The 12,663-nt window shown below is 33.5% G+C and overlaps 1 protein-coding gene across 1 annotated transcript; it reads right to left on the reverse strand.

Annotated features, from left to right (window-relative positions):
- Positions 1 to 2,917: 2,917 nt before the first annotated feature.
- Positions 2,918 to 9,774, reverse strand: LOC109236624 (cytochrome c oxidase subunit 6b-3). The gene is made up of 4 exons (XM_019402818.1): positions 9,617 to 9,774; positions 7,675 to 7,763; positions 6,144 to 6,225; positions 2,918 to 3,215 (listed from the first exon to the last, which is right to left on the reverse strand). Exons 1-4 carry the CDS (start codon positions 9,626 to 9,628, stop codon positions 3,162 to 3,164), a joined length of 237 nt encoding a protein of 78 aa, XP_019258363.1. The 5' UTR covers positions 9,629 to 9,774; the 3' UTR covers positions 2,918 to 3,161.
- Positions 9,775 to 12,663: the final 2,889 nt, after the last annotated feature.

Consider the following 12,663-nt stretch of genomic DNA (forward strand, 5'->3'; position numbering starts at 1 on the left):
TAAACTCCTAAAGTTTATCCCCTAAAAGTGGAATTAGGGGTGTTTATGGTTCGGTTTGGATCGATTTTTCCTTTAAAAGAAACCAAACCAAGTAAGTCGGTTTTTCAAATATTAGAACCAAACCAAACCAAATAAGCCGGTTTTTCTCGATTCGGTTTATGTCGGGTTTTGTCGGGTTTTCTATTTTTTCGGTTATTTGTCGGTTTTTTCTTAAATATAAGACATACACTATCAAACACATATTCCGGCGACCACATTTTCAACGTAACACTATCAAATCAATTGCCCTTTGAGAAATTTATTATTTACCAAGATATATTGATGATAATTGAATCAAATAGTGATGAACAATTTAAGGACTCAATCAAAAATATATTATTTTTAACACGAAATGGATTCTTACACTTAACAAAAGAAAACTACCAATCAAACTAGAATGTAAAGGTAAAGAACTATACTAAAAGTGCGAACTATTAACATTTACCATTAAATTTTTGAAACTTTATATAAAAACATACATATATATATATAGGTGTAATAATAAATTTGAAATAGCTACTCCTATAGTCGGTTTGGTTCGGTTTTNCAACAATATGTATTACGTTTTAAATACAAAACCAAAACCAAACCAAACCAAAAAGTATCGGTTTTTTTGGTCGGTTTGGTTTGGTTTTCGATTTGGTTCGATTTTTCGGGTTTTTATGAACACCCCTAAGTGGGATACTTGTACTATACAATTTTTTTAACTTGTTAATTAAATTATTAAGTTCATGAACTCCTAAAATTGCTCCCCTAAACATGGAATAATGGTACAAGCAGATTGTTAAAGTGATCAGTTACTCATTATCTAACTTTTTAGACTCCTGTAATGTCTCAACCATCACTGTATTAATCATTAATACAATCAAAGCATATTCACTCTTAAAAGAAACATGCCTTTTCAGTTTTAAATTATAGAACGTTTTCAATTTTTTCTCAATAAAGGCTTCGGAATTTTGCAGCGAACAGTGTTTGCTTTCCCCAAAGTTTTTGACAATGTATTATTTTATATTGTATATACTATATATTGTGCTATTGTATATATATATATATATATATATATATATATATATATATATATATATATATATATTTCGTTTCCCCAAGTTTGCTTCTTCTTTATCTCTCCGTCAGCAAAATGTATTTACTTCCTCCATGTTTTTATGTGATGTATTATTGTACATTATATATACTATATAATATCTTATTGTATACTAGATATATTATCTATATAAACATTGAACTGGAAAAAAAAAATATTATTAACAAATATATTATATATACACTATGTATTACTGTATATTTTCTTCGGGGTTTTCTTTGGATAATGATTCCTTCAAAGTATCCAATAAACTTTTGGGTCTTTTTAATTTGGTTGATTAATTTCGCACGGATAGAGAAACATGAGATTTTTTTGATATATCAACATGGTTATGAGATATTGTTATAGTTGTTATCAATAACTACAAATTGAAAAACTTTTAGGGGCTAATTATGGGATATGTCATTCCCCTTTAATAGGAAATTTAGCGTACTTGTAGAGAATATTTTTATACATTTGTTGTACAATATGTTATTCTATTATTAGTTGTAGGTTATGAAATATTTTATAAATCGGCCAAATACATAGATAGCCCCTTAAACTTGACTCTAATTTTCATTTAGACACCTTATCTTACACTTGTACCTATTGAACACTTTATCTTGCTGAAAGTGTGTCTATCAAACACACTATGGTGACATATACCAAATTAAACGCGTAGAGAATCTGCCTTTGCCGGAAAATATTGAGTTTCGCCGGAAAATTAATCTTCCGACCCTTGTTACTTTTCTTTCAAACAGTCATGTTTTTTACCATATTCTTCTACTATTTCTTCATTTTTCTTCTTCTTTCTCTTCTTTTTCCTTCTTTAAACACCATTGATTTGATCAAACCTCTCCACATATAAAACATCTCTTCCTCACCTTCCTTCCATCATAAGTCTCCAGCATTCTCATACTCTTCTATAATTTTTTTTTTTTTTTTGAGAATAAAACCACCAATAATCATATATTATCTCACAAATGCATTCCCTTTTTTTTTTCTCATTTTACAAATCCAATAATGAATAATCCTTTCGAACTTTCTGTTTTGATTTTATTTTTTCAACTTCAATATGTATATTAGATAAAATTTAAGAGTTATCAATTATTGATACCATTTTCGCTGCTTATGTTTGTTCCTAAAGGGCCATTGCTGCTATGTGGTGAATGAAAGTAAAGAAAAAGAATGATGAATGTTTTCTGTATGATTTTTAGATGAAGAAACGGAAGAAGGGACGATTGTTTGTTGGGGTACAATTTTGAAGAAAAAAAAAGAACAAAAGATCTAGCACAAGATGGGAGGGGGGGGGGGGGGTCGGGGGCAAAGAAGCAGAGAAAAATTAGCGACGAATTTTGAGCTGAAAAGCTTTTTTTTCCCTTTCCTTTTGGCTTAAAAAACCACGTGTCTTGATTTTACTCGTCTTATTGCCACATCAGCCGCGAGTTATTTACACGCTATTTGTTTCTTTTGGTAGTCAATATTGAAGGGTCTGATAGACACACTTTGAGCAAGATAAAGTGTTCAATAGGTACAAGTGTAAGATAAAGTGTCTAAACAAAAATTAGAGCCAAGTTTAAGGGGCTGCCTATGTATTTGGCCTTATAAATCCATAAGTAATTGTGAAAATTTCCCCATTTATTGACTCAACCTATATTGACCTCCCCAAAATCGGCCCAACCCTCCCATTTGACACCCCTGGTCCCAATTTTGTTATAAATCAGCAGGTATCTTCTTTGTCAATAAAAGAAATAAGACTGATTCCCAACATGAGAAGAAAACCAAAGCAGAAAGAAGCACACACAAAAAAACCATGTCTTTAACCTTTGAATAAACAATTATAAAATCCAAGGAATAAAAACAGAGAAACTGTATAAAGCTCCAGGGCTTTTCAAGTGATAACAAGTAGGAAGAAGTTCCTTATTTGATGATCCCTTGACAAATTCAAAAGAAAACAAGGTTTTACCCTTTCAAACAAATAACATTAAAATGGAAACCAATGTTTCATAACCAAAAGGATGCTGCAATGCGATGTTTCAAATTAAAGAGGGCCCGGGAAAGTTCCGTTCTCCCTCTGCTCGTTCCACCTCTCAACCTGCAGAAAACAGGCGAATTAAGAAAAAGTTATTACTAGTGATGGCTAAAGATAAAGGAATTCACCGTATCGACATAGGAAAGATGGAACAATATTACACAACCAGCCCTAAGATGTTAGCTTAGTTTAACATTCACAGCATCGATCACAACACAACACAGGAATTCAGAAGACAGGTATATGGAGACTGAATCAACTGCAAGTATCAAGGACTAGTAAAAGCATATGCTATGAGAAGTCTAGTTGTGACAAACTAAAAGAGAAATTAAATCATCACATCTTAAAGCCTTTGACTTTGCTAGAAACAGAGCAATACAAACAAGGGATCCAGATTGGTGATACCAACTAGTTGGGATTAGTCACTGTTCTTTTTAATTTAGTTAAGATGCTTGTACGTCCACGACTCCGCATAGGGAAAATGTCAGACTTAGAGAATCCTTTCATCAAAAAAAATTAGAAAAAGAGGTGCATAGTACCGATTATTTAGGTAGCGTTTGGTTCAAAATTTGGAAGAAGAGTTTTATGCAAAAGAAGAAAAGCTTACAAATTGCATAGATAGGGTTTGGTTACTAATGATTCTTTTTCTTTTTCTTTTTCATAAATTGTGGTGTATGGCCAGCTTGCGCGCACCTCAACTAATTTCACGGGATACCTGCTACCTTCCACCAACAACAAGTACCAGGTAACTCTGTCTACTAAGGCTTGGACAGATAGGAACAAATCACCTAAAGTTTTTGTCTCCGATGGGATTTGAACCTGAGACCAACCCACTTTATTGACCACTAGGCCAGACCCTTGGGTGCTTTGGTTACTAATGATCCTTATAACCAACCCCAACTATTTTTGGGTTTAAGGGGCTGTTGATTGATTTAGAGCTTTTGAACCAACTCCCCAAACCCTTCATTTAGTCATAACATGCCCCTGTCATAACAATGTCAGATGTATTATCACCCAAAATACATAAAAACGTGTGGAAATCATACATATCCGGGTTAGATAGATGCATAACATAATTAGCCATCCTAGAGAAGTGTTGAAGAAAATCAAGTTTGGAGATCACAGAACTTTTAGTTCCCCTAGCCCAAGTTTATTGCTCTACTCCTTCCTGGTGCACCAAAATGTCTCAAGTTTACATAACAGAAGCTTTTCGGTGCCCAATTCTTCAACTTTTTTCTGGTACCTTACTACCAAGGACAATTTAGGACCCATTCATGTACTAGCAGAAATTCCAAAAAAAAAAATTGGTCCAGAATTATTTTTAGCAAAAATTCAAAATTAAAAGGATTGGAGCTACAAACTGATCTCCACACTCATCAAAACTCTACGTTAACACGTTCAAATAAAAGAAAATTCATTTATTTAAACTTCTTTAAAGAGAAGAAAATTCAACTCTTTGTTTTATATGAAATGCAGAATCAATCAAAATAGACACTTGAAATGGCACCCAAAACTATGGCCTAAATGCTGATGAAGTTGGAAAGAAGATTACGGGAGCCTAGTGGTCGGATCTCAATAGAGGCTAAAAAACAAATAACTATGTGATTTCTTCTGCTCTGCTTAACCCTTCGTGAGCAACTTACCTGATACCTATACTAGTGGAAAAATGCAGGTGCTCGATAGCATCGACAAGGCGCACATAAGCTGATCCAGAAACCAGACCTTAAAAATGACACTTGAAATGAGATATTAGGGCATGTCTGTTTTGGCGTTTCTGTTATTTTATAGTCATGCAATGACTAAGGAAACAATCACACACCTCAGATGGTTGATTAGCATGCAGCTAACAATTGTTGAATCCAAATTAGGAGGCAAAGGTATATGAATCCAACTGTGTGTTTCATGAAGCAAAAGGAAAAGGAAGTGGGAGCTTAAAATGCCTGAGAATTCTTATGGACCAATCACCATTCAGATATGTCTTTAGGAATAAGGTTAGCTCCGACTCATACACATGTGTTGAATGAAAAAAATATTTAACCGTTTGCCCATCCATATACCAACTCGAAACCAATAATGCTTCTTCGGCGTAGTTATTATGGAGGACATGCCGATGTCTATAAGCCCTATGGTGAAAACATATCCTGATGTGCTCTATTTGAAGAGTTAATGAGAAGTACTTCGGGGGGGGGGGGGGGGGGGGGGGCAGAGCATCCCGACACAAGGATCATATTAGGAAAATTCACAAAGTACAGTGTCTATATTTTGAGCTAAGTTGCTCGGACACGGGTATGGGTGTCCGACACGGGTGCGGATCTAGAGGTCGGGTCCTTTGAAATGTAAATTCTAAGATTTGGGGATACGGTTCCGGGTGCGGGGATCCGGCTAAAAATAATTGAAATAAAATAAAAATATAAAAATATCTCCAAATTATGAGAAATTTTGTGGACTACTTACGTATAACTAGTAAAGTGTGAATTTCTTTATATTCTCAAGTTGTAGATAAGTAAAGGATTGATTTCCTAAATAAGATATGCTATTTTCTTCAAATTATCGCTAGTTTTGGTTTTGATTTCGGGAATCAAATTATATCTTGTCTCGAATTTTTCCGTCCGTTATGGTCAAAGTACCCAAAATTGTTTGACCAGATCCGGTACGGATCCCATACCCACACCCATACTAGTGTCGTGTCGACACGGGTGCGGCACCTAAACTACCGTGTCGGAGCAACTTAGATTTTGAGAACTGCAAAGTACATTGTCTATATTGAAATCCTCTATCATATCAAATTATGGCTTAAACTTCTGTAAGGTTTTCAAAAGCAAGTAAAGCTCCAATAAACAAGCTTGATCAATTGAAAAAATAAACTCAAGGGGAGGAAGGGGAGAAGAAATAATGAGTAAAGGCAAAGCGGTGAGCTACGACCCACCGCAAAGTTCAAGATACCTTACAACTTGAAACACACCAAAATACAAGTTAATAAGCATAACTCACCCATTCACCAGGGCAAAGAGCACGGTAGTATTTCGCAAATTTACCACATTCAGCAGCCTCGTCACCCTTTGCAGCAACACACCTGAAGTTTGCGAACAAGAGTTAGTAAAACAACCAGGAAAATGGTTAAGCCTCAAACAACAGCTTCAGATAATCAACACATTGCAAGAACGATTCAAGGTTGACCAGCTCACAAGGTTAGAAAGCGGTCCATCTGGAATAAACAGTATCATCTTTTGGAGGATATTGACTTTAATCAATTGTGAGATGAAATGGATGGAATCCCAACCTGCCTAATGTCTCTATTCCCTATGCCATCAGCAATTGAGAGGAAAATTAACACACTACGTCAGTTTTGGGAAGGTAAATCAGAAAAGACAAAAATGTATCTTGTTAAATGGCAAGTGGTTATGAGGAATAAAGAAGCTAGAGGTTAGGAGTGAGAAACCTGAAACTTCATATTAAAAGTAGTCTACTGTAAAAGGAGTGGATTTGCTCTATGCAGCAGGAGTTTATTTTGTGAGAAAGATCAAGCATCTCCAAACCATCTATTACTCCATTGTAAATATGATGGACAGATTCGGGACCTCTTTTTAAACATTTGCAGAGTGTAATTGGTTATGCCTTACGGCATAAGAGATCATTAAGAAGGTTGGCAAAGTCAGAAAGTAAGCAAAAGAATGAAGAAGATCTGGGAATCCATCCCCCTCTGCATCGTGTGACCATTTGTTTGTAAAGGAATAGGAGATGTTTTGAAGGCAAAAGTAGTCATATTTCCATTGTAAAGAATAGATGTTTGCAGAATTTATAATTTTGGTGTAAAGAAAGAGTGTTGAACCCCTTATTTAAGTATTTGGAAGTCTTGAATAGGCTGAGCTGATTATGTAACAGCTATCCCAGAATCTCTTTGCTTGTACTTTACAGTATCTCCTTGGTATCTTTTTTTCAGATTAAAATGTACCCTTTCAAAAAAAAACAGTATCAAGTTTACGATCTACTAAAAGCTGATTATACTAGACCCACAATTTTTTTTCTTTTTTCATAAGATTGGACACATAAATTAATAGACTTTATCAGGTCTCGGACCAATTCCATGCTGTGCTAGACACTAAATCCACCATATCGTCTCTTTAAACAACTTCTTTTGGTTGGTGGGTGAGGGGATGATAAGTGTGTCTACACAACTTGTTTTCTTTTTCATTTTTTGAATCAGTAAAGAGCGTCTACACAATTTTTACATCATAAAATTTAACAATAATGTTTCACCGGAGAAAAGGCATGTATTAAGCAGAACTACAAACCGTGTGTAGCAGCTTTTCACTATTGAGAGTTCAGCCCCTAGTTTTGCAGAAGATTTCAATCTCGTGGATCTATCCTAGACCAAGCCTTCATTGTACTTTTTCAGATAAGAAATAAGATAAATTCCCTAGTCTACTAAAGGGATTCTAGATCCATTAAATGTCATGTTTATACAAGCAGCAATGCAACAAGTCTATGAAGTATCAAATTGTGTAAAAGCATGGGAGCTTACCTATGAAACTCGACATAGCGTGTGAAACAGTGCCTTGTTTGATTGGTTGTTGGGAACCTGAAATCGGCTGGAGCAGTCTTAAGTTCAATCTGAAAGGCACACAAAGGAGAAGGAAGAAACAGATTGTCAGTAACAAGTACCACAGCTCTACAAGTAATCCAAGTGAAGTGATAGATTCACAAAGTAACAGAAAAACACCTTAAAAAGAGAAATCATAACTGCCGGCCATCTTCCATTTTTTTATCAATTTGTTTTTACCTTTTTATCAATATATTACTGAATACATCAAGAATGATAAAGTTTTCCATATTATGAAATGGAAGTTTTCTAAACACCAGAATATGCAGAAACAGATGTATACAGTTTAGAACTTCAATCAAAAGCAGATCTAGGACGCTGCACTCGGTCAATTTCTGAAGCGGAAATATAGCTCACAACGAAAATCGGCATATTTAGACCAAACTGAAAACATAATCGAGAAACTTTATGTAACAGATAAACATAGTCACATTATATGGAAAGGAATCAGATAAAACAAAAACCAGTCCAAAACCAAGAAAAAAATTCTTTACCACGATGCTGAGAACGTCACAACCAATCATCACTTCGTTAGACTTCTTTTCCCCCAAATAAAGCTACCCCTTGGAGAAACGAATCCCCAATATTAAGAACATTAATACTACTTTTTTACCCACTCCAAAGTTCTGAGGGCCATCGGACTGGGTAAAACCTGAATTAACCGTGGTGCACTTGCGGGAAACTCCTTGCCGAGGGCTTGTGCACCCCCGGGATTAGTCGGGGCTCTTAGAGACTCGGACACCCGGTGCAAAAAAAAAAAAAAAAAAAAAAAAAAAAAAAAAAAAAACTAAATGAGCCTATAAATACTCAAGTATAAGTGATTCCTTGTCCTCAAAAGTGAAAACCAACAGTAATTTGTGGTAACAACACATGATCCAACTCTTTAAACGCAGTGCCACTTAGCAACAGAGAGAAGCTTAAGCAGTCATTTCCACTGACAGACCTCGCATAATCTCTATAGTGAAAACTTTGAACATGTTATTGGCCTTAACTGAATTGTTAACCTGAACACAAATTCAACTATCTTATCACCGTCTCACTAAAAAGCAAAATACTTGAAGCTTATTGGCTACAAACTGACAATTTCTATAACTCATTTAAGCTGGAGATTGAAACCTCAAACCTCAATCTAAATTGCTGCTAAAGCTAAGTACTGTTTCACGAAAGTGCAAAAAATTCTTCATTCAATCACCATTTTTATAACAACGGTGTCCTGTCAGCTTGCGTGCGCCGACTATTTCACACGGTACCTGCTACCTTCGATGACCAACACATGTACCAGGTAACTCTGCCCACCAACGCTTAGGCAAATCATTCGATCACCATGCAACACTCCAGTCGAATCCAATACCCCAATCCTTTAATTACGCGACCTAGTCATCCAAATTCAACTTATTTCCCCTTGTTTTAGTTCATCGTTTATTTTGTCACATGAAAAAGGCTTAGCCAAATACTATTACAGGCTTCACACCTTTCCATACACCAATTTGCATATTCATCCACAACCTATAAGTCCAATAACCTCTACAAGCAAATTCTTATACACAAAAACAAATATTCCCAAACACACACACACACACACACGAGTGCGCACGCGCGCGCGCACACACACACATCTGAGCACATATACAACAACTAAAAATAACCAGCAACATAGGTTCTTCAAATAACTTCACAGATCGTCAATAAAATACAGAAATTGAACTTTTATATTTAATTTACCATATAGATTGAATCTTTTGAATCTATGAACAAGAATCGAAGTATAAGATACGAATAAAAGGAAGTTAGAAAATTAAAATATAAACGATTAAAACAAAATAAAACTAGGGTTTGTTTTTTTCTTGGAAAATTTTTGGGTTACCTCGTCGGCCATGGCTGATGCAATCAAGCGAAAAAGAGCAAAGCTTCAACGACGACTGAAAATGAAAAAAAAATGGCTATATTATTAATAAGGGTTTTGATTATAAGTTAATATAATCTCGGATCCGATTCCTATGGTTTACCAATTCTGATATGTTATATTTATTTTATTTTCCTCCTCATTTTACCCTTTTCTTTCGTTTTTACTTTTTTATTTTTTTCTTTTCTTTTCTTTGACCAAAAAGGTTTTTTTTATTTATTTAATAGCTTATGTATCAACATTATGTGATTTCTTTCAATCTATATAAGTTTTGATTGACTGAATTATCTCATACTTTTGTGTGATAGAATAATTAAGGTGCCACAACTTTGCTCGAACTCATATTAATTATAATAAATGAATAACATTATGTGTCGTTGCTAGTCGAATATTAAGTATGTACTAGTATTAGAACTCGTGTGATGTATAGACTATATTAAGAATAGTAAGCACTTATTCGAAAAAATTAGATCATATGATAAATATGAAGTTCTCTTACCCCTAAAATTTTATTTATTTTTATAACTTTATTCTATTAGTGGGAATTCTTTCAAATGTAATGTACTATAAAAAAAAATAATGTGGTATTGCATTTTTTTCTAAATTATGATTTTGGATTCGTCCAACTTATAAATTCTTTTATTATTCTTTCATAAAATCTACCAACATAAAATGTTACTATTATTTTTCACAAATAACCACGTTTTTTGATAATTTTATTTAGTATTATGTGCAATAAACAATAAATTTTTTCTTCTCTTTTGCTTTTGTTTCCAAACATAAAAGTGCATGCATTTTAATTATTAAAATTACCCACATGAAAATATAATTATATTTAGATATAATTAATCTTGTGTTCTGAATTCTTTTATTGGCCAGTCTTTATTATTTTAATTTTATATGTATTAAGATTTATCTAAAATATTTTTTGTTTTATCCTAAAATTATCAAGCTGCTTTCCTCAATACGTCGCTTGGCTTAATATCAAGCTTGACTAGCCTCCTTTTTGTATAGTATATAATAAAGAAGATATAGATGTAAATTGGATCTGCCTATATATTATTTAATTTTATCCTTTTTTTTAATCAAGTGGCTAGTCTTCAATAATGCACTTGGTTGAATATCAACCTTATGGCAAACTTCAGTTATATTCCTTATTGTTTATAAATTAAAACTTAAAAAGGGTAAATCATAAAATACAATAAGATTCTTAACCAAGAAGAGCTCTATCTTATATTTTAAATCGTTAATCTATTTTATATAAGAAGGTAAAATGTATAAAGTTATCTTTCGAACAATTTTAAAGTATGATTATAAAAATGGATCAGCCCCATTACCTTTTGGGAAAATTTCACATAAAAACAACTGGGATCCTTTCAATTTTATAGCCCATATTTTATTTTACAACCAATTAGCCCAAAAATAATAGGCTAAGATTCAACATCTAACTCCAATAGGTTCTCAAAATTACTATTTAATTTTTAAAAAAGATTGCTCAAGCTTTAAGTTAATTTTCGAATCAGTAAGTGTAACTCAAATATTAGTTCAACAAACCAAATCCATTTGGATGGTGAAAATTAGATTTTTAACAAGTTTAAATATGTGGGTTTAGATTCCGAATTTGATTTTGTGAGAAATTTGGAGTGGGTATTATCTAGAATTGTTAGAAATAGTATAAGGAGGTTGTATATAAAATTTGAAGTCATTTAATGGAGATTTGGACCGATTTTGAACAAGAATTGCAACTGAAAATCGTGGAAGAAGTTCGTCTATAGGCGCTTGTATAAAGGTGTATAAAAATGTATAAGATGTGTTTATACACTCATATACACTATTATACAAGATTATACATAATTATACAAAAAATTGACTTCGTCTTCTTCCTTGCGGTTTTTCTGAAATTTAACTCAAATCTTGCTCAAATCTACTCCAAATCACTTCAAATTTAAATTTTGAGCTCCATTTGATATTTTCAATCAATTGGAATAACACCCAATCCAAACAACTAACAAACTCAAAAAATCTTATTTTTGAAAGCAAAGCTTTGAATGACCTTCAATGGTGCAATGTTGAATGTTCAATTCTCTTACATTGCAACCAGGTGACACAGGGAAGAAGCAGTAATGGCGGACGGCCCCTTGAAGCATATGTCGAAGATGTGAGAAGAAAATAGAGTAAAAGCAATGGTTGTGAGAACATAGATTTAACTCCATAGCTTTTAGAAGCATTGTTTGTAAGAAAACATATTTTGAATTTGCTAGTGCTTTCAAAATATGTAAAATATGGGCTAGGTCAGGTAAAACTTAAAAATATATACTATTTTTTATTATGGTATGAAATCAAGTGTATTTTCTTGTAATTCTTTCTTACCTTTTTTATTGAAATTTATTATTAATAAATATCGAATTACAAGAAGAAAGAAACAATGTAAGTTTAAGAAAAATGGAGATCGGGCTCCAGCATTTTTATGTTCTGGGGAAGATTCTTGGCGAGGCAATATTCGAGGGGATTATTGTCGATATACCCTTTCCAAGATTCTTTTTGAGCAAATTTAAATATAATGTGATGACCCATAGGTTATTTTGAGTATTAGCTCTTAATTTTGTATTTCGAGATCTCCGTTAGCTTCGTTTGATGTCTTTTGGTTTGCGTGCGTGGTCCGTGTCACTATTTGAATATTATGTGAAAATTTGAAGAAAACATGATTTTTTACTTTAAAAACAACTTGAGTTGACCACGGTCAATATTTTGTGAAAACAACATCGGATCGGTGTTTTGACGATTCTGGTAGGTCCGTATTGTGATTTTGAACTTGGACGTATGTCCGAAATTGAAATTGGAGGTTCCTAAATTGATTTGACTCATTTTGCCGAAAACTCGTATCTTGAAAGTTTCAAAATTTACTAAGTTTGACCATAAATTGACTTCTTAGCTAACGGGTTCGGATTTTGATGTTGAAACTTGGAATAGGTCTGTATTGCTATTTGAAACTTGTCTGTAAAATTTGG

This window comes from Nicotiana attenuata, unplaced genomic scaffold, assembly GCF_001879085.1.
Source record: "Nicotiana attenuata strain UT unplaced genomic scaffold, NIATTr2, whole genome shotgun sequence".
Taxonomy (NCBI): Eukaryota; Viridiplantae; Streptophyta; class Magnoliopsida; order Solanales; family Solanaceae; genus Nicotiana; species Nicotiana attenuata.

Excerpts from the sequence above, each read along its gene's own strand:
- LOC109236624 (XM_019402818.1), bottom strand. Across the intron at positions 6,226-7,674 it reads CGCTATGTCGAGTTTCATAG|GTGTGTTGCTGCAAAGGGTG; the intron begins GTAAGCTCCCAT and ends CGCAAACTTCAG. Across the intron at positions 3,216-6,143 it reads CTCTTTGCCCTGGTGAATGG|GTTGAGAGGTGGAACGAGCA; the intron begins GTGAGTTATGCT and ends TGTTTTCTGCAG.